Raw genomic sequence first — 25,360 nt, forward strand, 5'->3', positions numbered from 1 at the left:
CAATTCATAGTCTGAGAGTCAAATCTCACCTGCTCCTGGAGCCAGCAGCCAGCTGTACAGGTAACCAGCAGCCATGGAGAAATAAAGCACCAAGGCCCTCTGGCTGTTGACGGTGTCCAGAATGTGCTCCACCGTCACTGGGGTGTAAGGGTCTGAGTCCTGCTGGCCCGTCTGCCTCTCCACCAGGAGGTCAGCAAAGGCCCGCGTCCGACCTCGCTCTGCCACTGCCAGGGCCTCATCATGGTGGCCTGTAGTGTTCAGTGGTCAGTGATGACTAATTTGTCAGTTCTAAAATATAGTCTTTCACTGACACAAAACAAACCAGAACATGAAATAGTACAGACATGAGAAGTGTGTGTGGACATACCTAGGCTGACAAGGACCCGCTGGAGTGCCTGGTAGCAGGAAGTTTGCAGGTCGAACAGGGAAAGTTTATAGTCTGTGCTGTGCTGGGCTTCGTGGCGAATGGTCTCAAACAGTGCAGATGCTCGGTAGAGCTGAGAATAAACAACAAGATATTTTCAGATATCCTTGGCTTGTTTGTTTACACAGTAAAATTAACAAGACACTGTGACTAAGGTTTTATTATTGAGGATCAAGGGTGGGTCCTGTGTACCTCAAAAAGTAGGGAATGACACTGGCACTCTCTCTGTTATAGGTCTGATTCAAAGTGAGGTAAATCATGCTAAATTGTAATGATGCTTTAGGAAAGGTAGATAAAAATATCCACAAATGTATTTATGAATTATTATTGAACCTTTGAAGCTGGGCAATGATTTTGGCCACTAGATGGTAGCATCTCACCTCACTGGTGATCATTGATCAGACCCGCTGTCTTCCAATTATGCTTCTCTCTCAACAGAGGAAAGTATTGTAATATAGCTTGATGAATCAACATCAAACACGAGCAAACCTCTTATTTGCCTGGACGTGGGAAAGGGCAATGAGAAGCTAAACCATTACCTGGGCATCTTGGAGAGGCAGCATCCAAGGAAATAAATGCTTTGTGAACTCAATAGGCCCGTGTGTGTTATTGGACCTTTCTATTCAGTGCCAGACATTGGATTGAGAGAAGGAGAGAGACAATGGAGAGGTGGGGCGGCAGTCAGTGTTGCACATTGGCCAAGCGAAGCTGGCCAGGAGCGCTGATTCATGGGAGCCTTTATTGATTTCCTATTTCTGCACCTATGGCAGCCCGGTAGGATGACTGGGACTGCTATAGAGCCACTCTCCAGGAGTCCGGGGCCAGCACAGAGGGTAAAACACTGTGCTCATACTGCTTGACCATAGTTCATAAAAGACAAAGAACTGCAGAGGAGAAAAGGTTGCTGGTATGGATGAAAGGAATTGTATCAGCACTGTGGGTCTGCTAAGAGAAAGAAAGACAGAAAGAGTGTGGGCGCTTCTTCTGAACACATATATGCATACCATGTAGCTCGTCTCGCGTATCCCAAGGTCATGCAGGAAAAGTGTGTCAGAGAGAGTGAAGGGGGAGAGTAGAGATCAGCAGAGAATCTGTGAGCTCTGCTGCATTAGTGCTAGTAGACGGAGCTGCTAGTCTCAGGCTGATTTTGCTGATAGGGCTGTGGGCTGATTGCTGCACTGCTAGTTTAATCTGTTAGGCTTGCAGGCATCCCTTTAAGATTGAAACTAATTTCTCACAGCGCCTTTCCTTTTGGCCTGACCCCTACTGGCACAGATGAAAGGGAAACAATCCCAAATGTGCTGCGTCCGCAGTGACTTGCTTGGCAGTGGGACAGGTAAAATCTGCTACATTCTTCAGCTGCTATGAATACAGATAGCACTCTCATGTTTTACCGTCACTGACACTAACATGGCTTTTATCTGACATGTTAAGTGAATGTCAATGTCACACTGAATCGGTAACGTGAGCGGAGCTTGGTACACACATATCTCTAATGATTTTTGTAAAATAACCTCCCGGGGGAACTCTAATCCTTGGTGACAGATGATATCAGAGGTTAAAAAAAAACTTACTGCAGGGCTCAGATATTTAAGTAAACATGAATTTATCGATTAACGTTCTCCGCAGATATGAATGTGAGCTCTGCTGAAATGGCTGATTAGAATCAGGGCACGTCAGTCGGTGTGTCACGGTGAACATCAGGATCACATACAGGTTGTTAAACTACAATTGGGTTTAAATATATAGAGAATGAGGAACATGAGGTCAAGTACTCTCATTCCACATGTATGCATGCTTTATGAATTTCATTACACGCCAATATAAATGAGGTTTGAAGTGGGTGGGGGTATTTACCAAGGTCAAGTGTAGCAACAGGCCAGCTCATGCATAACCATTTGATCTATACTCTGAGGACAACAGTGTCCTTTCCCACCTCCAAATCACCCTGGGAGCTACAAGCTGACACAGGGGACAAAAAAAAACTAAACACTGCTGTGGTATATGTGGGCAAAGGCACTGGATCACTGTAAGTTGCAATAAGGACAACACAATGTTAGCACGCACTACTGAGCCCTTATGGTCAAGTGTTAAACTGGAAAGCAAACATACAGTGGAAAATATGTTGCATTGGCTTTTTAGAATAATATTTTGGTTTAATTGAACACATTCCTCAATATGACTCATGAGCCTCTGCACTAGCCACCACCTTGGTTCAGTCTTTCTCTCCCAACTCTTGTTACAGATAATTGCAAACAGACAAAGTTACTTTTTGAAAACTATGATGCAGGACCGAAAAACAAAGCTATCTGGGTCACATAGATGTACGTAGTGCGCGTGGATCATAACAGAGCTGTTTTGGACTAGATTTTGGAAATGAAAGCAGCTGAATAACATCCCTACAGACACACGTGACAGCCACTGCTGTTGGCTGACTGTTCACAGACTTGCATGTGGATATACAAGTTAAGGGAAAAAAAAAATCAAATCTTGAGCTGTGGTGTGTGGACAGATAGTAAAGAGAGATGTTAAGGGGATATTCCATGCTTGCCAGGTGGGCAGTGGACTGAAGAGGAGTGAATGTGTGTGTGATGCTGAGGCTTGGGGCTTCTGAGACCATGCACACAGATACAAAAAAAAAATCTTCAGTCATCTGTTGCCTGTCTGCTGAGATGACAGCATTCACCAGCTCAACAGACTCCCCAGCATATTGCCAGAAGCCTTGTTCAAGCTCTATAGCCACATTTTCTGTTGTTCTCTCTTCCTGTGGGCACTTTCCTTCACCGTAAGGGCATTACTAAAAACTTAAATTCCACACTTCATGTCTCTGGACATCTACTTCCCCGCTCATTTGTAATCTATGCCGACCAACAGATGTGTGCTTATTAGAGGGTCAGTTTTAACTACAAGAGGTGGATTTGCTGGAAGGAGTCCAGATGGAGAAGAGAAGAGAGGAGAAAAGAGAAGAGGAGAGGAAAGGAGAACTGAGTCAAGGTGAGTTGAGGCAAGAACGGGAAGGAACAGGAGATACTTTACCTGATGTTGGGCTTCCTCCAGATTTCCGCTGGCCCATAGAGAGAGCCCCAGACGATGGCGGATCTTCGCCTCGTCCTCACGCCGTGCCAGCTGCTCTGCAAGCCGTAGGCCTGTCAGGAGGGGAGGAAACAGGAGCAGATGAGAGAGAGAGAGGAGAGGGAGAGAAGAGTAAAAATTATTCAGAGCAGGCAGACTCTTAGGTATCTTTCAGAGTAACAGATGTAAGCATAGCGTGGTACTGATGTTCTGACAGCGAACAGGTTTGGATATTTGGCCTCAGTTGTAAGATACTGCTCACACTGGGACTAAAACACACACGCACACACACACACTTCTGCCATAGAGGGAGGCTGTTAGAGCACTAATCGGACTGCATAGTAATCAATGCTAAGGATCGACTGGCTGAGCAAACACAAACACAAGCGTAATGCTTGCATAAAAGAAGCCACACAATATCATGAGGGCGTCCACAAATATTTGCAAACACACTGATGAGCTAATAATAGACTGTATGCAAACTCACAGCACAGAGACTACTTTGTGATATTGTGTCTGAGAGACTTTCAGTGTTGTTTGAGACGCCAAGGGAGCTTGAATGTGCATGTACAAGTGTGTATGTGTGTGCATATCTAGGTGTGTATGTTCACTAAATGTGCCGGTGTCAGATCACCTGGCGAGCGTGCAGTTTTGTTTTTCACTTCCAATCCCTCAAGCAGTGAGGCGCATGTCACATCTTTGCATGTGTCCTCAGTCTGCCTGCCGAGTGCTTGGTTCTGCCCAATTACTGAGATGAAAATGCCACTCCACAGAGGACAATGATGAAAAAAAAACGAGAGCCGCTGGGCCACATATCACCCACAAGGTGCTAAATGCACAGCAAGCATTCTGCAACGTGCAATAGGCTATTCCTCACGCACGATCTCACTTAAAACGGGCTCGTCTTTACAAGTCTGTTCTCTGCACTCACTTGCGTGTTAGATGGGGTCTAAACATGCTTTTGGTCAAAGAGAGGAGGAAATGGGCCAAGCCACCCTGGTCCGAGTTTGCTTTTCTCGGCATTCCTGGAAAACAGTCTGTGGCTGGACCAGATAAGCCAAGAACAGAGAGCGTGACCCGAAACAGCCAGCCTATTCCGCAAGACCCGGCACACCACGCAACCGTAGACTTCATGGCTCCTCCATGGCCACGCTAGTCAGCAGCCTTTGAAGCTTGCAACAGTCTCCCCTCTCTCCTTATCTTTCCGCACACCCTCCCTCTGTCTGCCTGCCTGCCCTCTTCCCCCATGCATCTACTGTGCTCCTCTCTGCCTCTACCTCCCGTATTCGTTTTCTCATCTCTGCGCCTGTGTCTCCGGCCCCCCTCTGCTCTCTCTACCTGTTTCATCTTGACTGTGGTGGCACTGCTTGCAGGGACTCGGCACTGCTTAGGGCTCATTAGGCGCTGGAGAAAGAGAGAGGAAACAGATCTAAATGATCCTTTTCATTCTATGACAGCCTCACCCCTCACTCATCTCAACTCCAGCTCTGAGCCTTTCATCTGCACGTACGCACACGCACACACACGCGTGTACGCACGCGCACACACTGACTCATGTCTTTCTCTGAGCTGCTCTGTGATAGTTCTTTATGATCAAGCCTGAATGTCAACCAGCTCTATGTTTTCTTTATTCTCCAGTTGACAGTGAAATAATACATGTGAATTATGACTCATGCCGATCTCTCTTTCCCCTCCGTTCGCCTGCCATCCTCTTTCTTTCTCTCCATCCCTCCTTCCCTCCCTAACTCTCTCATTCCCTCTGTTCTCCCGCTCTGTATCATTCAGTGTCTGTCACTGTCACCACGCGTGCCTTTGGTGCGCCCCGCAGGCACAGTCACGTAGCAGCGGCTGACATGAGGATGTGGCCGTGGCTGGCTGCACCCTGAAGAGCAACTAGAGAACACTTTAAAGGCTGCTTGACAGCTGGGTGAGAGATTCTGTGCAGCCCCTGAGGCCCACGCACCTCTGCCTTCAGACACAAGCTTTACGTGCAGACAACACATACGCACGCGTTCGAACGAGGGCACGAAATCTCATGCAGTGTAGAACCGCAAGTGAGTGGTGCCACGAAAAAAAAATACCCTTGCACGTGCGCACACTTGAAACAGTGCCCTTTGATCATGACCACATGTGGAAAAGAAAAGTGTGTTGTAGACAGTAAGTGCTTACCATAAAATTTTTTGACATTTTCATGATAAAAGAAATCTTCCTCAGACCTCTGCTATATTGTGAAAATACTGAAGATGATAATAGTTGTATTGTGTTGTATATTATTGAAGAAACATCCCCGTCAACTTTAAATTCATCCTGCATAAACACATTTCTACAATGATGTGCACTGGCGCTAAGACAGTATCGACATTTGCATTGAATCGAGAACTAAATGCTATTTGTGAAAGCTGGATAAATCATTTATGAGATAATGGAAAGCTAGTCTGTTCATTTTTCAGTTTTTCAAACGTTAATCACTAAAATATATATCCTTGAGGTAAAAGAAGTAGACAAAATAAAATATACCACACTGATCCAGCTACGTATAACAGTGGCTCATTCTGCCATCAGAGCAACGCCTACTGTTTATTGTGAGGTGGATCCACATATGATGATGAAAGACAGACACTTCACACTGAGGTTCATGTCATCTAACTGCATGCAGCTTTACATGTCTCCTGAAAGGCTCCTCTAAGGCCTTTCAACGTGAATGTGTTTTATTTGAATTCCCAGCTCTATTAATGTGTTTAACATAAAGCAAGAATTTATAACATTGTAAAAAAAAAAATCATTAAGGAGTGCTTAATGTGTAAGCCACATTACAAAAACATATAAATATAGAAATGATATAATGTAAATTATTAAAAATATATGACTCTATTGAATTTCCTCCACAAAGATATATATCCATTTTATATTTTTGATTTACAACATGTTTATATAAATATGTCACCTATTTATCTCTGGTTCACATATGAGGTACATTCCTAACATACACTGTAGCATACATCCTTTGTAAGCTAATATTGCTACTCCGTTAGTTGTTCCATAAAGTAAGCGCAGAGAAGCTATAATACCTCCATTAATCGCTACAATGGCAACATTGATTTAATGACACTATTGTGTTAATTGTTGAAAAGTGCATCTTGGTGCAAAATGCCTCTTCGGTTTAAGATTGAGACATTGCTGTGCAGTGCCCTTTAATGTAAAATTACAGGCAGATAACTTTGTGTAGTGTGAACATTTGAAGTGACAGAAATTATGTCTGCTTATCGGCAGTTAATTGGTATTTCCATGTGTCTTCCACTGCAGCCTTATCATTCTTTATTACTGTGCAACACAGAATAACCATCTCATATATGAATACACATGCACTGAGCTGGAGGTCACATGTTGTCAACAATATCTACTCCAGTTTGGAGCTGCCTTTCTATCCCTCATTCCAATTAATCTTTTTCAGGAAACAAAAAAAAAAAAAGCAGTGCAGCATGAAGAATGAAAAAAACCCACAAAACTAGCAGTAGGAGGAGAAAAAATAGAAAAACTGAAGGGAAAAAACCTTGCCAACTTTTTGGTCTGGGTAGGTTGGCCAGAAATAATTGGCTGTCAACGACAGTGAAGGCACTGTTCTTTTTCACAGGCAGACCGAGGAACAATACAAGGACAGTGCAGGGGACAACAGGAGGACAGGGTGGAGACAGAATGGCCTGTCGCCTTTGTTTCCATTAAAGCTCAACAAGCAGGCCTGCAGTGGCCCATACACCCACTGCAGGCCTCGCTAACTCTAATAAAGCGGACGGGGGAGAGATAGAGGGTATATTCGTGTTCCTTTGCATTCACTCCCTGCTGGGTGAAATATACGACTGTCCTCTTACTCAAGCTGCAATCTGCTTAGATTCAAACAGGGTTTGGGTCGTAACACGGTGGGTGTGCCTGAGCAATGGCGTCTGTCATTGGGCACACGCAAGGCTGGTGGCGTGGACATCCAGCTCACTAACGTGGACGGTTCCACTTATCACTTCCTCGGTGACAAACACTTCCTACACTGTCACTGACATAATGAATTTTTGAGGGGCCAAGATGCAGGTTTTTATTTCACCATAATCTGCAGGGGACAATGAAGCGTGAGAGGCAGGAGTCTGTCAGCCACTGTGTGAAAAGATCCTTTGGCAGCTCACTGCAAAGAACCCTCTGAGAAAAGTAGATACAGAGGTGTGAAGAACAGCTAGCAGTAAACAGGAAAAAATGCCTTGGCGTGCATCCTGAGAGGTTTGCACAGACATACACACACAAATGCTGGTATACCTTTACAGCACAGAAGACAACACAGACACATAATACGCACACAAAATCCCCCTGTGCACTTATAACACATAAGCACAAAAGCCCAAACACGCACACAGGCACGCACACATGCACATAGCCTAATAAAAATGTGGCGAAGGCTTAGCAACAAATAGGCTCTGAATTTCATATTCATGAATTCACAAACTCTAAGCCTATCAGCTCAGGCAACAAAGGCAATCCTCTCTCCTGTTCCCCCTGACTCACTCACCTTCCTGCAGGTACATGACAGCCTGTGAGTAGTTTTGCAGTGCGTGGTGTGTTCTCCCCAAACTGCCATAGGCCAGTGTCTTGGCAGCCAAGTCATTAGTCTGAGCCGCCACACTTAGGTGCTGTTCTTGGAACACAACCGCCCGCTCGTAGTTTCCTAGCGACTCATAGGTAAGGCCCAAGTTGCCGTAGGCGCGTGCCTGACGTGTGGGGCTTCCCGCTTCTTCTGCAATCTCCAGGTCACTTTGATGGCATCGCAGGGCTGTCTCATACTCTCCCATAGCTTGATATACAGCACCCAGACCGCAGCTGGCATCTCCCTCCAGTAGTCTGTCCTGGGTGTCACGGGCAATGGCCAGCTGACGCTCCAGACAGGAGATAGCCTGCTCATAATTGCCCAGTTGGCTGTGGAGAGCACCCAATTCACCGTAGGCCTGAGCCTTGCCTCCACACTCCCCTAGCTCGTGAGCCACTACTAGTCGCTTCTCAAAACACACCAGTGACTGCTGTAGGTTTCCCATGGCTCTGCAAATGAAGACAGAAAACCAGTGAGTGTCAGAGTGGAGCAGGTTAGGAGTGAGATATGTGAGATAACAACAACAACAACAAGACAAGCATAAGAGAATCTGTCTTTGGCATTTTCTGTTCAGATGAACAAATACCGAGAGGTCTTTCAAGCCTACAATATTCAAAATAAATCTATTTATCTCCCTGCTTATCTCTTATCTAAAAGAAGCTACAGACACATATCTGTTCTGCCATGTTGCTGTTAAAACGGATATTGCAGGAATACATTCATTGGCAAAGCTTCAAATAATTTCAGTTTGGGTGTAAATGAAATAAAGACAGATGCCCAGCACAGTGCTGATAGATGCTGAAGTTCACAGACTGAAGTGTGTGTGGAAGGCTATATTAGAAATGCTTGAGCCGTGATATGAAATTTTAAATTTAGGCTGTTTTGGATGGGTAACGCTGTTACCAGTCCTCTAATACGAGATGGGTCATCGCTCAGAGGATCCCTGCTTCCATCCTCTTGTGTATGTGTTGACAGAACGGCATTCATCCTGTCTCGACATTTTATTTGCCTCCACAGCCTTCTGACACGTTTTATTCACAGTCTCAGGCACACCAACAATTGGCGGATGCCGGTTCAAATGGAGCATTAAAAGAATAAAAGCCTTCAGCTTAATTAATGTTGTGTGATATGTGCTTGACTAAGAGCTGTTAGAGGACGAGAAAGGTTTGTGTGTGATGTCTATTATTCCCCTCTGAACTCATGCATGGCTAATACTGCTGTGTGTGATTGCCGTGGTGCCATGCTGATGACGCACAATAAGAAGAAAATCATCTCTGGAATGAGGATTTCAACAAGCCTTTCGCGTTTTATTTTGCAGTGCAGTCTCCTAGGATGCTATCAGCTCTTTGACGCATAGGGAGAAATAGAAAGGAGAATAGACAGAAGATGTAAGAGGCTGCCTTGAAATAACTTTGCTTCCCCCCCAGTTTCAGACATCTGTGTGCCAAAGCCTCTTTGCATACAGATAAGGCCAGTGCCACTTGGCTGCTGCTGAGACAGCTAGCACCTGGCTCACATGCGAGCCTTGCTCACCAGCAAGGTGTCTCTAAACCATGGTGGTCCTTGATAGTGAGTGCAAGGAGAAGAATAATATGCCAAGTAGCATTATTGTGATTATTAGTAAATCCCAGTCAGTACAATTATCTGCTGCTGCAACAGCTGAAGGAAAGTGAAACTGATGTTACACAAAGCCTGAGAGTTCTTTTTTTAGCAACATGAAATAGTGAATTTGAAACACAATGCCAGACTCACCTGTGCCCATTGCCTAATCCTCTGTAGGCCTTCTCCTGGTCCTGCATGCGGTTGAGGCTCTGGGCCACTGAGAGATACTGGTCATAGTACTTGATGGCTTCCTCAAAGTCTCCCAGAGCCTCATAACAGTCTCCCAGGTTTCCATAGGCCCTGCCCCTGTCCATTACTGCCTCGTTGCCATTCAGCTGCTGTAAAGTGGCCAGCTGCTGCTCCAGGTAGCCAATAGCTTCCTCCATCACCCCTACATTCATTTTAGTGATGCCCATGTTTCCATACACCTGAGCTTCCACGACAGGATCTTTCAGCCGTCGACCTAGCTCCAGCTGCTCTTCATAGCTCTTGAAGGCCATGGCGTACTTCCCCAGGGCCATGTAGACGGCTGCCAGGTGACCATGGGCTTTGCACTCTCCTGATACATCGCCCAGCTCTTGGTACACCTCCAGCTCCTGGGTGTGGTAACCCAGAGCTTTGTCATATTTCTGCACAAGTCTGTAGGTGGCCCCGAGGGCAGCATAGGCACAGGCCTCCATCCTACGCTCCTTAACCTGCAACAAGAAAGAATTTCACAATATTCGCAAGAGACGCATGAGTGAATGATATCAAAATTACATTCCACGTGACATTTCCTATTTATATGATGAATTGTTCTAGTATACACATTCAATATGTGTGGCCATACCTGGTGAGCTAAGGCCAGTTGCTGCTCATAAAACTGAATGGCTCCGGCCACATCTTTTTTACAGACAAATATGTCTCCCAGGTTCCCCAAAGCTCTGAAGCGAGCCTGTGCATTGTTCAGAGACTGGGCCAGAGACAGCAGGTATTTCTGACACTCCTCTGCCTTAGTGAAGTCTCCCAGGGCCTTGAATGCCAAACCAAGGTTACAGTATGCCTTCGCCTGACTCAATTTGTCATGAAGGTCCTTGGCCAGAGCTAGGTCCTGTTCATAGTATTTGACGGCATCCTGATAGTTGCCCAGACAGTAATGGGCATAACCCAGATTGTGACAAACTTTCCCTTCACTCTCCATGTCTTGGAGGTCAGGGGACAGCCGGAGGTACTGCTCATAGTAGGGCACGGCCTGAGGGAACTCTCCTCGAGAGCAGTGGAAGTTGCCGAGGTTGCCCAGAGCCCGCGCCTCGCTCTGGACATCTCTGAGCTCACGAGCTATGTTGAGGTGGTTCTGGTAATGCTGCAGCGCACGGTCGTGGGCTCCCAGGGCTTGATAAGCCACGGCCAGGTTACCGTGGGTGGAAGCCTGAGAGGCCCGGTCATTGACCTCCATGGAGATCTGCAGCTCCTGGCGGTGGTAGCGAACTGCCTGGTCAAAGGCCCCCAGGGCATTGTAGGCATTACCCATGTTACCATAGGCCCGGCCCTGAGCAGCATAGTCATTCAGCTCCTGAGCAATGGCCAGGTGTGTTTTGTGGAGTTTCAGTGCAGTCTCATAGTCCCCCTTCATCTGATGGATGATGCCTGTGGAGAGAGGAGAGAGAGCGAGAGGATGAAGTTAAAGACCCATTGAGGGAAAAATTGTAATTGAGTAAAATTCAAGTGCCTCGTCAGCTCTTCACGTACAAAACAAGTCATTTGGTTGTTAAAATATGCTCTCTAAGCCATCTGTTCTCTGCTTACACAACACACTCTCCCACAAAATTATGGTAATTAAAATGTAGTGCCATCAAACAGACTTATTATAACACCAAAATAGAATCTTTTGAGTGTCTAAGCTGTCTTTGATGATTGTGTCTTAGAGGGATTTTACCAAAATCAACAACTTTTCCACAGGGTTGGAAATAGTTATGTGAGAACAAGAAAGAAAGACAGAGGAAGTAAAAGTGGGGGAGACTGTGAAGTGCTGATGGAAAGCTCAGCAAACAACTTTAGAAAAATGAGATAAGTGTGGAGAAACAATAAATAATGGAGAACTCCGTGCATTGAGCGTATTATCTCTGATAAAATACCATCCTCTGAAAAATAATAGCTTTACCCCACAGCCAGGCTGCCATCTGGCACACACACACACACACACTTGCACACAGACATACATACACACAACACCCAAACAAATATGCACCCACACCCACATACTCATACACACTGGCAAATACACAGCAGAGAGTAAAGAGACATCACAGCATTTCTACCATATATCTCCTGCCTCCCTCTGAGACTCACTACTAATCTCTGGGTCTCTCTTTTTGCATTGTCACCCAGCTTTCAAAGATAATAATTGCACTGATAATATTAAATCTCACTGAGAGAGAAGACAGGATGGCTGCAGGCTCGCGGATGGAGACAGAGAAACCGGCTGCAAGGCAAATAATTCAGTTCTTCCTTCACCACACAGCCAGGCCATCACTGCTTTGCTGCATCAGCATGGAGACTAATGGGCTACTAGGACTGGGGTATAGCCAGTGATGGGACACCAGGGATGGAAATGGCTCTGGAGCCAGAGTGGGTGGGAACCAGGGACGGAGAGGGGCTCTGTGGCTTGTGGTGAGTATGTGATGGTGCCGCCGGGATTAGTTACCACCATGTGTGTTTTCCCATTTATTTCATCCGAAACCTGCCACATTATGGGCCTGAACACAAGCTACATAAACAGTGGGACTAAAACTAAACAGACGGCTCAAACGACTGCAGATGTAGTACAGTGATGTGGATGTGCATTCAAATGTTGGCTCAATTAAAAGTAGAACATTATGCCAATGAGAAAGGAAAAAGCTTTGGAGTATCTACAGTATGAGCCACCGTGCTGCTTGCTGGTTTTACACATTACCAGGTATGTATAACAACATACCGAGCATACGTACTATTCTAGGTTGGTGGACATGGAAGAAATTCACGACACATGCCTGAAAAGTCAATCACCAATATTTTGTTCTATCTCAAGTCTAAATGAGGAGATTAGTTTCAGACTAAACCTGCCTGAATTGGGCATCTGAAAATTAAACACACACACAAAAAAACCCCAACAGCTTTTCTGCAGACTGATTGGATTTTGCTGGGAAAACAACATCAAAGATCCTCTGCCTACTTAATTCAGACCATGATTCAGCGTGCAGCAGAGACCTACTGACAAATCAGACCAGATTTGCTGTTTGTTTGCTTGCTTGTGTTCTCAGGTTAAAGTGATACGACCTGAACTGACCTTGTAATCATCAGGTCACTGCCCTGTGGAATTGGTATGCTAGGAGCCACACAGGGCAGAACACAGACAGAAGCAGTGCTGCTAAATAATACAGAAGGAATTCCGATTGTAAGTGACATAACTTCACAATGAAGACTTTCACGATGAGTGAAATCCATGGGGTACTTTGGACTGTGTGCAGTACAAATACAAGGAAAGTGTTATTTTCTCAAGCCAAAATAAACGAATGGGCCATAGATGATGAGGCTTTTGGGTTTTAAGGTTCCGATGGCAGAGAGGTTTCCAATACCCCTCAGCTTTGCTTTTCCTGGGAGTCTTTCATCAGTGTGGAAGCATGTTAAGATTCACAGCAGCCTAGTTGGAGTAGCAATGACAGCTCTCACCACAAAGTCACTCCCAAGGTTATGCTTTCCCCAATGGAGGCTGATCTTACTGAAGATATAATGCCTACTGATGTATTACTAGAAAACATGTTCCATGCTGCAGGATAGAAATGGATCTGGGGCTCGGCGATGGACGGAGGGGTACAGGAGCCAGCCAGGACAGAGGCTGGGGTGTATGGCTAGGTTTGAGGTTGGGTTTGGAAGCTGAAGCCAAAATTGCCATAAGCCTTAGGCTATGCCTAGAGGCACACTTGAAGTAAGAAAACATTTTCTGTGCCCCCCTCACATATGGTAAGAGGATTATGGAATCCTCTGGGAATAGTATCCAGCAGGATAGTAAATAAAACCCAACCAAACATCCTGGTAAATACTTGTGGAACAGAAACATTGGAAGTTATTGGGGGGGGGGGTGTCTAGCTGAAGAGGCCATTGTGGCATGTCGTTCAAATCAAAATGACCTCAACAAAGAATCAGTCTTGGCATTCAATTTAAACTCCAGTTTAAATTGTAAGTGCACTTGACTGTAAAGTATTAAATAATATGGCTCAATTATTTTTCTTTTGTGCACAGCTTGAGACAAAGACAGTGAAAAACCAGGATAAAGCACACACCACATCATTCAGATACTTTTATACAAGGCCCTATCCATCCAGAGCCCTATCCATCCCCCCATAACAAAAGACATTAAAAGCATGGCAATGTGTTGTCACTTTTCATTACACAGCTGGCTGTACATAGAGGGATATGCTGCAGTGATGACTTTGAGGGATGGTGCCGTGTTCTGAGTAAATCACTGTGTCATTCTTCCAGGAGCTATGGAGGTCCAGAGCGCTGCTGCCTAGAGTTAGCTAAGAGGATTTCACCAACAATGGCGCTGCTGCCACTGAGCCGGAGTGATACTAGAAATAGAGAGAGAGAGATGACTGGACTGAGCCCGAAATAATGAGTTGGGTGTGTTCCTCATTTATATTTTAGAATGAGGTCAACATTACAATTTCCAGTTATGTTTGGGAAGTAAAATCAAGAGCACGACGCTGGAATTGTGGCGATTGTGGACATTTGGATGCTAATTCGAGTCTCAACTGAAGGACACTGGCATGTGGAAAATATCAAAATAGAGAGCATCAATCTTTGAAGGACATTCCAAAAAGGTTTGACGGTATTCATAAAACATTTTATCATACCAGAGCTGAAAAAAGTAGTTCAGTACCTCTGAATGCCTTTATACGTTTTTATAGATAATATTGTCACAGTTACAAGCATTTACAAAAATGCTTGACCCAACTTTTGCTGAAGGAAATAAGGGTTATTATTAAAATGTGCCTGACTGAGAAATAATCAATACTATATCACACAACCTAATGGTGTCTCGGTGAATGGAAGTTGAAAGACTGCATTATTATATAAAGCGTCCTAACTGATTTGCATGATAGTACAATATACAATAGAATCTGTTAAGATCTGTTGGGGGTCTGCAGCAGTAGGGAAGAGGTGGAGCTGGAGGTATGGGCTGAAGGGACCAAATCCTGACTCGCAGACATAGACATCTCCTACAGTCTGACTGACAGAGAGAAAGGAAGAAGGAAAGAAGATTTTTTTAAAAAAAAAGAAGAAGCACACAGTATGGATAGATGGACGCGTGCTGCACTTGTCCTCCTGTAGCACCAGCTGAGCTGCTTTCCTCTCTGCTCCAGCTGACCCTCACCCCTCCTTCAGCTCACTAAACCAACTGTCGCTGCACTGTGCACACACACGACATCTGATTCCTCCTACCACTTAAACCAACAGTGTTCAGTCTCAATGTCTCAACTTTCTTTTTTTTTTGCACGGCACAATCGTCTCTCCATTTAGGAGCAGATCGCATTTCATGCTGAACTCGCAGATCTGCTAAAAAAACAAAAAAAAGGGGGCACGGTTCCATAATGCAGGAGACTGCCACATCTCTGCTGTTTCATTTAATAGCTCTGCAGTGGATAGAATAACTGCACACAGTGAGCTAAACTTAATTGTAAGCACAAGGACCAGGAGAGTGTTTTTCACAGGGCCTCTAGTCCAGTCTGTGGGGGCCATACTGGGGGAGGCAGGGACCGTCTGCTGCTCTTCCAAAAACCTGAAATTTGGGGCTAAGATACAAAGATTAGCTAGCTAGCAATAATCTCTCCAGGAGGGTAATGTAAGACTGCCATGCTAATAACCCCACCACCACTTCACCTCCTTTCCAACCATTGTTCCCGTTGCCCCCCTCTCTCCTTTTGTAAGCCTGCCGCTATTTACTGATGGTATTTACCCAGTAATTAATGGACAGTTGAAGATGTCACCGATCGCTGATAAATGTGCTTTTTCTGTATTTGTTCAGTTCCTTCTCTGTCTTCCTCCTTACAGCGTTCTTTCATTCATCCTGTCTGGGCCATTAGGCTCGCTAAATTCCTCTGTAAATTCAGCACTCTCCTGCTCCCCTTTCCTGGACAGACTAATAATATATCTACAATCGCTGCTGTTTCCAAAGGCTTAGGTACAAAACGGAATAATCTCTATGCATCATGGCCTCTGGCAAGTCTGGTCCCTGTCTTTAGTTTGTTCCTGCTGTGGGCAGTCTGAAAACATAAAGGGAAAACTGAAAGAATGCTGTATATATGTCAATGTAACCATTGTTGTTGTCAATAATGATGCTGTTGTGGTTAAAACGTGTCATGATCACGGATATTTATTGTATCTGCTAATTACTTAATTATTAGCCTATTTATATGCCGTTCACTTAAAAGGCTATTCTCCCATAATTCTCAGAGCTCTCAATCTCCGGGTCAGTGTTACAATACTTCCACACGACTGACGACAAACATAGGCAATTAAAAACACAATCTGGAAGCTTAATCTACTGATGTGATACTGTTACTGCCAGACATGTTATAAAACCTAGTAATCAGATGTCTGGACGAAGCAGATTTTCACAAGTGATTTTCTGGAATGTAGATTCCAGCGATCATTCTCACATGACCTGTAAATGGAAAAAAGCTGTAATCATAAAAGGTCTGGAACTAAATCAATACAGAAGTTATGGGCTGTGTTTTTTTGACACCAGTGATGAGATTTGAATTAAGAGCATCACAGTGCACACTGTCTGATTCTGTGTTGTTATGTGAACTCTTCTTCCTGTTGTTTTCCTCTTTCTGTTGCTTTACTTCTGTGAACATCAGCAGAAAGCCTTCCCTGGGGATGCTGGATAAAAAGAAGGGAGGGAAAGGAAAAAAAATGCTTAATTAGGACTTTTACCTCCAGCTCTTACAACTGATGTAGCCCACGATTCCAATGACTTCTTTGAGGCATGCGGTCAAAACGCGGAGGTGTGAATCAAACAAAAGAGAGCACAAGAACGACCAGGCTAAAACACAAACCCTTCAAAACAAACTTATTTAAAGTCTCTTTGAAGTGAAATGCAAAGGAAAATAATACAATTTGGATTCTGTTTCATGAATACCAGAAATGTGAACTACATGGGAACCTACCGCTCCAGTCCTCTCGCAGATATTAAATATTGCTGACTAGGGGGTAAGTTAGCCAATTAATGAATAATAAATGGGGCTGGAATGCAACATTCTCATATCCTTTATAGGTCAGAGTGTGCTGAGCCAGGGCTGCTGGTACCGCTGGGCATCATGGTTAGATATTAAAGCATGGTGATCTCTATACAACTGTACCTCACAGCCATGTCAGCTGCTGCTCCACCCGCACTACACGCAACATTAACAACAAGCTGAGAGGGCATAATAAAAGTTTGTTCTTTCCTGTTTCTGCAACTTTTTCTTCCCATCTCTCGCACAGTGGTTTTTGCTTTTATCGCTGCTCGTTAATCTTCACTCCATCATCCTTCCCCTCTTTGTGCACAGTGTACAAGGCAGCATTTTTTGAAGTCTTAAACAACATCCTGTTAGTTTTAGCCCATATCTTCTTCTGCTGCGCGGGCTTGGGGGAGACGGCGACGGAATAACAACGCACGACCCACGGCCGCAAACAAAAACAACAACAACAACAACAACAACAATGGGGCAATTACAGACTGATGCTTCACAACCTCCACTTCATTCCGCGTTATCTTCATTATTCAGCTCCTCTTGAATCAGCTATTAAAGGTAATTAAGCGATTCATCAAGTCAGTTTCAATTACTGGGAGCTTGACAGCTGCAGATTACAATCAGTAGGGGTGAGGGGAGAGATGGCGAGAGTGAGAGAGGGAGGCGTCAAAAAGTGAAAAAAGAGGAGAGAAAGAAAACAAGACAAGAAGTACCAACAGAGCAGGCAGCATTGAGATCGGAAGCAAAGCTCCCCTGGGTGTCGAGAGTTACTGTATCCACATGATGGTCCAGCTTGTCCGGGTAGTCTCCATGGAGCAACAGGCTTCATCGCTACCACCCCCTCATTTAGCTTCTTGGTCTGTCACCAGCTGGAGGTCTCTGACACTGCATCAGCTACACTATCATTACTCTGTCATGGTCTAGAAAACTGTACTGTCACAACTAATAATGAATAAAAGCTCTCTAGCCGTGGTAATGGAAATCAGATTACAGATAGAAATAAATTTGCTGCCTGACATATAGTGACCACTTGAAATAAAGCCCTCATGCACTGTAGCATCTTAAAATGTTCTCACCAGAGCCCTTAATTTACGACAACCAGTTACCAGCTCCCTTCAAAAATCAGGTGTGTGTTGGAGCAACACAGAAAGCGCAACCATTAGGGTGGTCAAAGGACGACTTCAATTTATGTTTGGCTGATTAACCCCACTTTCAGCCTGCACTCTTTTACACATTAGGTTAAAGAATAATTCATCTGGGAGAAACTATTATGCCTCTTAGTTGTCCATTAGAGTCAGGTTTACTACTGTCTTGATGGCCATCATAAGTCATCCAGGGTAGGTTGTAACTGCTGGACTAAATACAGGAGAATTGGCCCTACCATATATCTCATGAGGTCTTGAATATCCAGGGACAACTTTATCCCTAAGGTACCTTTTATCATTATATTAGCAGAGTCCCCAAGGTTACCTTGATAATAATTTCATTTTAGGAGGATTTGGCTGTAAAACGCTGGTTTATAAAGGGGACAATAATTACCTTTTAAGTTTCAATAAAGAGACCTGGTTGTATATTTAATTTCTCCCAGCTCGTTTTTTATTTAACTTCACGCCACTTTTCATTTCGAGATGTGATTAAGTCCAAGCCAGTGCGAAGGTGAGAAGTACAGCAGCTTAATGTGGAAATATTTCCCATGAAAAAATTAGATATTTTTTATGGGGTTTATTTACACTTTACATTTGCAGCGTCTTCTTCCATGTACTCCATGTACCGTTCATAATCTGTAGAACCTAATGCAACTCTTTATTACTGTATCTAAACATAACTTCACATAAAATAGTGTTGATAGAGTAATATACTGCTGGCCTCTGCCTAAAAGTAACAAAACTAACTGTATATATGAGAGAAAACAACCACAAGTACACAGCTCATTTAAATGAAGACAAACAAAAGAATGCAGCCAGCAGCACAGTGGAAAAAAAAACTAGCAGGAAATGGAAGTTCTTATTCTGTATCCCCAAAAATATGAAAGGGCAAGCAGGACTTTACATTTGTAGCATAACCAACCTAAGAACACACACATAGCACTGTTATTGAACCATGATATTCACTCTCATTGCCTCATTTCACCTCCCTAGTTCTGTCTTATTGTAGCAGGCTAAATCCAATGTAACTAAAATAGCACTTAAAATCCCACTGTGAAGCAAACAATCACTTTACCTACCTACAGTCTGCAAGATTTCTTACTGTCTGACCACCAGGTGCTTCCTTATCTCTGAGGATGTGCTAAGACATAGATTTATCATTTGTGCTGCTGGACACTAACCTTCACATTGTCCTCAGCCACAGGGGTCAAAGAGGGATCTCAAAGGAAGACTTACAACGACTACACACTGTAAATGCTATGAGTGGATTTCGATCCGAGGGGGCGAGATGACACCTGGGTCCATGTAGAAGGGATTACAGTATTTTGGTGGATCTCGCTAATCAATTGTGCGGGGAACACGAATACTAAATTCAAGCACGTGTCCCTGTGAGATTCACTGCAGTGATCAATGCTCACACTTAAACATAGACAGTATTGACTAACAGTGTTCAACTAACACACTAAGACCATGTTGAGACAAACAATAGAAGGCTCCAGCAACAAAACAAAACAAAACAAAAAGGGATATCAGTAAAAGAAAGTTGAACCTGGCTTAACTTTTGCCACAACACAAAGAGACACATCCAGCAAGGTGCTGGCCTTGGCACGTCAAATGTATGCAAGGTAAGATTCCTGGTAGATTACTTAGTATCATGGACGGCATAAGACTACAATTTACCTCTTTATTTTTGAGATGGATGATAAAAAGATTGTTGCTGTAATAACTTTCCAGAGCTCATGGATATTTTACTTAAACTGGACTTTTTTTGATTTCACCTAACTGGCAAATGTACTCATCTCACCTCATCATGTTGAGGTGAGTTTTATGTTTTTTCCTACGATAGACATATTCAAAAAACATGTATTTTGGATACATATTTAGAATTTATCTTAGAAACTACTTGAGATAACAATAGTTATATATTATTATTTAGCATATTATTCAGCAAACTTATGTTATAAGTCTCTTCTGATTTGGATACATACCCAGATTGGAGGAGGCCCTTCCCTCTGCGGCCCTGTCCTTCAAACCCTCAGCTATAGACAGCTGCTGTTCATGGTACTGCTTGGCCCTCTCCAAGTCCTGCATGCAGCGGGCAGCATGACCCAGTCCTGCGTAGGCTCTCATCTCAATGGATTTTTCTTCCAGCTCCTGGGCAAGCTCCAGAACATGGGTGTGGTAAGACATGGCCTTGTCAAAGTTGCGGTGGTAGTGGTAGGCACTGCCGAGGTTACTATAGGCCCGAGCTTCCTCTCGTTTATTTTCCAGGGCCTTGGCAATGCCTAGGTGCTGCTCATGGCACTGAACAGCATTGTCAAAGTCTCCCATGGCAATGTAGACGGCCCCCATGTTTCCCAGCTCGCGAGCCTCAGACAGCTGATCCTTGGACTGCTTGGCCAGCAGCACGCATTGCTTGTGGCTGGCTAGAGCGTTTGGATAGTCTCCTATGGCTGTATATACATGGCCCAAACTGCTCAGCGCCATTGAAGCAGCCTATGAAAAGAGAGACAGGGAGAAAGACAGACAGCAAGTAAGAAAACAGCAAGGTAATCAAGTGAAAAAAAAGTCAAATAGCCCCATTAATTATACCCACAATCCATCAACAGTGAGTAATTTTGTTGCCTTTGCATCATAGATTCCCCACCCACACTTTAAAGTCCCTTTAGCCAGAAGTACTGTACATCAAATGGAAAAAAAAAAGAAAAGAAAAAAATCGAAATTCCCAAATCTCTGAGGAGGCTTACAGCTCAGAGACCAAAAAACAAACGAAACCTGATTTGATTCTGTCTTTGCTAAGTAAGGAGGGGGGTAAAGTCTGATGCAGATCAACGCAGCAGCAGGCTTTCTTTAAAGCCGTCAGTTTGCCCACTGCAATCACGCTTCATGTCGAGCCACCACCAACGGAACAAAGACACTGCTGCTTAGGAGGGAGAGGAGAGGGGTTTTAGCTTCACACCAGAGCTGTGGGGGGCCAACTGGCTGACTGACTGACTGCTGGCAAGATCCTTCACGTTAAAAACATAGAGAACAATATTCTGTGTACTCTCATCCACTCTGCCTTCCATTTTTCTCGAGAAGTGTCCACCTGTGAAAATGAAACTACAGAGCGATGCCTACGACTGTGAAAGGAGAGGGTGAGCAGAGAAATGGAGAGGTCTCACAAAATGAATTCATGACCTCCTATGTGACACATTCAGTGCAGGCTTATTAACTGTTTATACAGAGGGTAAACAGCTGGGAATTGGGGTCAGCTGTCTTTCTGTGAACAGATGTTCAATTAATCATGCAGGGGCAGCTAATAAAGCATCTCCTTCCTGAGGTCCCACTCTACATCCTCCATCCAGGAAGGGTGGGGGGAGGGCGGGGAGGGGGGGGGGGGGTGTTAGGGTTGGATGAAGGCCAGAAGAGAGGACAGATACCCTGACAGTGAAGGCCACAGTGATGCCCATGTTGTCTAGCTTGGAGCCTTAGCAGCAGGAGTGACCCGGGTCATCTTGGGGGCAAAGTCAACAGTCAGCAAAGTGTGTAGTTTCACTGTAGTTTCTGCTGATGAAGATGTTCATGAAAGTAGTTTTCATAGCCATATGTTACAAAACTGGCCACTGATACTTGCATACAGCGGCATTAGCATTAGCCTCACCGTATTGAAATTTACATAGATATTATTCCACAAATACATCAAGATGTAATTTGAAGAAATGTGCCCGCAGTGAGAGGGAGATATTTTTACTTTGCTCTAGCGCCACATAATGAAAATACTGAGCCCTCTGAATAAATGAAAAGCAAAGCATGTTGTTGAGAAAAAAATCAATACAACAGAACGCTCCCACAGACGCTTATAAAGACAAACACTTTTCTTTGAATCTTTCATACATTCTTTTTCTAAACGCACACATACACACCACCTACCTATCTTTCCTTCATTTCACATAGCTGCTGATGCCTGGAACCAATTACCTGCTGACATAAGGACTTCCAGCAGTTTGCTCAAGTTTAAAGACTCGACAAGGCATTATACGGGCCCAGGGAGGCAATTACCCTCCGTCACAACTGTTGCTGTTTCATGTTCCCAGATAGCCTATCTAGGGCTGCTCAATTACATGTGCCTTTTGAAGCTTTGCTCCATCTCCCCGACTCAAACTTCCACTTTTCTGAGCAGAAAACAGAGAGGATTCCTCATCCCTGTCTGTTTTCAACAGAGTGCAGTAGGAGACATGGGGAGAGAAAGCTGGGGGGAGGGGGGAGGGGGGAGAGAACAGCGCAATCTTTCTCCAGTTGAGATGAGTTGCTCTTGTGATCAGTGTCCCTCTAAAGTGAGACTGCAACGCTGCATTTTCTCCTCAGATGGAAGCCAAGATAGGCAGATAATGAGGAGCCAGCCTTGCCAGTCACAGAGGATGCACTGTGTTTGGCTCAGGGACAGACACTGGGACCATATCTCTCTCACTTCTGACTGCAGCCCTCTCACCACCACTGCTCATTTTGACTCCCCAGCAGTATCGCAAAATAACATTCTGTCTGGGCGAGAAATAATTGCCCGAAATACATAATTTCTGCCAAATTGACTTCTTTCTAATTTGATTCCATTTCTTTTCTGCACTTATCTTTCCTCCCTCCCTGTTCTTACTCTCTCTTTCTCTCTCTCTCTCTCTCCCACTTCACTCAATCCGTCTGCAGTCAGATCTGATTGTGTTTACAGAGTCCAGCCCTTCTCCGGATGTGTGCTGATTTGATTAATCCTAATGCCGTCCTTTATAAACTGTTGATAAACCGCTGGCTCTTATCAGCAAACACATTTTGCACCAAGGGTCTCCTAATGAAAGGTAAACTAGTTCTGCCTAGGAGAGAGGAGAAAAGGCGAGGGGAGGCGGCAGGGGAGGGCTGAGATGACATGTTAATCAGAAATGCTTGGCTCCAACAACATTATTCCATCTCTTTCCTCTGACAAGGACAGTGGTTTAGGATTTCATACTGATTCTCCTCTATCAGCTTCCTCCACTAAGTATGTTTATATTCTGCAGCACATTAGAGAAATGGCTGCTTTCATAGCACATGCTAGAGGTAATGTATTGTACTTAGCATAATTAGCCCCTTATGTCATGCAGCAGAGCTGCTCTTGATGGCTGGGCTTGGTGGTGTGTGAGTTTTGTGACTCTGAGCCCCTGGTGTGTGTTTTATTTCTTGCCCTAGAACAGCAGCATGCTGCCCAGCACTTTGCTGCTGTGTTGAGCTATGTGGTTATGCCTCGCCTTGCAGCTGTGTGAATATGCCTTTTGAAAATCCTCCTTATTTCACTCCGGACTGATCAGCTGTGATCTACTCCAAACAACCGAGGCTATCATCACACACTGGCAGGGCTTATAGAACAAGCATGGTTGTCATGGAGATGTAAACACTTGGATTATGGACTACCAGGCCTCGTAGATGAGACTACCATATTATGCTCATAAACGTGGGTGTGCGTAGCCTCCTTCTGAGTGGACAGAAAAAAAGCAGACAAAGACATGGTCAAGCATCCACTGCTTAGACACCAAGCACTTTTATACAATCGTTCCTGTCTGCCAGTTCTTCAACTGCAGTTGGGGTTGAGAAAGAAAGAGAGCAATACTAGATGAGTGAGCATGGGAGAGATGGAAACAGGCTGGGTTGGAATGTGTGAGGTGTTAAAGAGCCCACAGTTTGCCCTCTGTCCAAACGGCATGTCCTGCAGGGAAGCCACCACTTCAGTAAAGTGCTGTTAATGGGATTATACAGGAGACGAGAGGAGAGGAGTCACTCTCTCTTGACAAGAGGGGATGAAGAACAGGTTTGATTCAATTACCACAGAGGTGGGAACAACCCTGTCTTCCACTGTACCAATACAGATGTTATGCTTTCAGCTTGGAAAAGGCACTGCATGCACGAATGCAGACACACGCACTGGCTAAAATCTATGAAATGCCCTTATTATCATGGTTAAAAACACAAATATTCAAGAGGCGCATTAAAATTAACCATGTGAAATTAATTTGACAGTGGCAAAAAAATGCTGACAACTTTAATTTGCTTGTTTTGTCTGACAATCTGTCTACAATCCCAAATAAATTCAATTTACCCCTGTATAAAACAGAGGAAAGCAGCAAATTGTCATTTTAAGAAGCTAGAACATGAAAATGTTTGTCAATTTTTGCTTGATAAAAAACTAAGACACTTGATCAGTTATCTACATTGTTTTTCGGTCCATCGACTAATTCATTACTCAACTGTTTTGGCATTAAACAACATCTAAATTGATAAAATATGATTTGTGTGTCCAAAAACTACACAGTGCTTTTTGAGTGTAACGCTGCTACGTAATGCTTGGAACATCAGAGCAACAAAACAGGCCACTGTGATATCAATCACTTCAAAAAGATGACTCATGTGACTGAAAACACTCCAGGCCTCTATACAAACACTGCACACACAAACACACACACACACACATACTGTCGTTGTACTCCTTCGTACACACACGCACACACAAACAGCTGTCTAATTAAAAGGCGGTGCAGAGGGAAGGTGTGGAGGACCATGCACCAGTGTTTCCCTTAACGAGCTGGGCTCAGGCAGCAACAGGAGCTGGCTGGCAGGGAACAGAACCGCACACCGGAGGGAGCTGGGTGCGGGGGCTGAGGAGGGGGTGGGGGGGCAGAGTGGGAGGAGGGGGGCAGATAAAAGGCTACGGGAGAGATTGTGTTTGAAGGATGAGAGAAGAGAACGCCGGAGACATCCCCAGGGCGAGGATGTCTTTAGATCTGAATTCACCTGCAGAGATGCATTTTGACAAAAAAGGAAACATCTCAACTGTAATAAACTGAGAGACAGAACAGACCAGTCAGAGGTGCTCTCAAAGAAACTTGAATGATGCTTTCTAAAGGTGCGTGTTCCTGTCTGTGTGTGCATGTGCAAAAAAAAAGAAACAAAAAACATCTATGTGTAAATGAGAGCAAAAAGGGGGGGAGTATAAGAGGGGGGCATGCTGGTGATGTCAGTGTGGAGGCTGGGGGCGGGGATGGATATGATAAAATATTCAGCTGGTTTTATGGGTGTATACTCCATTCTCTTTTCTCGCTCGGTGTTTGCACACAGATATGGATCCTGTGGGAGCCGGCATTAGATCGGCCAAATGACTGCCTCTCTGCCATATCAAAACCTTCTGTTTTTTTGAGCAGGCAAATGCTGTGCTCTGCCAAGCGAGGGCAGGTACAGCTGTGCC

The 25,360-nt window shown here is 44.4% G+C and overlaps 1 protein-coding gene across 2 annotated transcripts in view; it reads right to left on the bottom strand.

The window, feature by feature from the left end:
- LOC121185057 (tetratricopeptide repeat protein 28-like) overlaps positions 1–25,360 on the bottom strand; it is a 158,210-nt gene that overhangs the window by 14,650 nt on the left and 118,200 nt on the right. For both annotated transcript variants that reach the window (XM_041043027.1, XM_041043028.1), the window contains 7 exons: positions 20,109–20,616; positions 10,549–11,345; positions 9,870–10,414; positions 8,043–8,566; positions 3,461–3,570; positions 368–497; positions 30–248 (listed from right to left, as the gene is read on the bottom strand). In XM_041043027.1, the coding sequence (XP_040898961.1) occupies positions 30–248; positions 368–497; positions 3,461–3,570; positions 8,043–8,566; positions 9,870–10,414; positions 10,549–11,345; positions 20,109–20,616 (2,833 nt within the window). The remainder of the gene's footprint in view (positions 1–29; positions 249–367; positions 498–3,460; positions 3,571–8,042; positions 8,567–9,869; positions 10,415–10,548; positions 11,346–20,108; positions 20,617–25,360) is intronic.

The sequence above is a fragment of the Toxotes jaculatrix genome, chromosome 7 (assembly GCF_017976425.1).
Source record: "Toxotes jaculatrix isolate fToxJac2 chromosome 7, fToxJac2.pri, whole genome shotgun sequence".
Taxonomy (NCBI): domain Eukaryota; kingdom Metazoa; phylum Chordata; class Actinopteri; family Toxotidae; genus Toxotes; species Toxotes jaculatrix.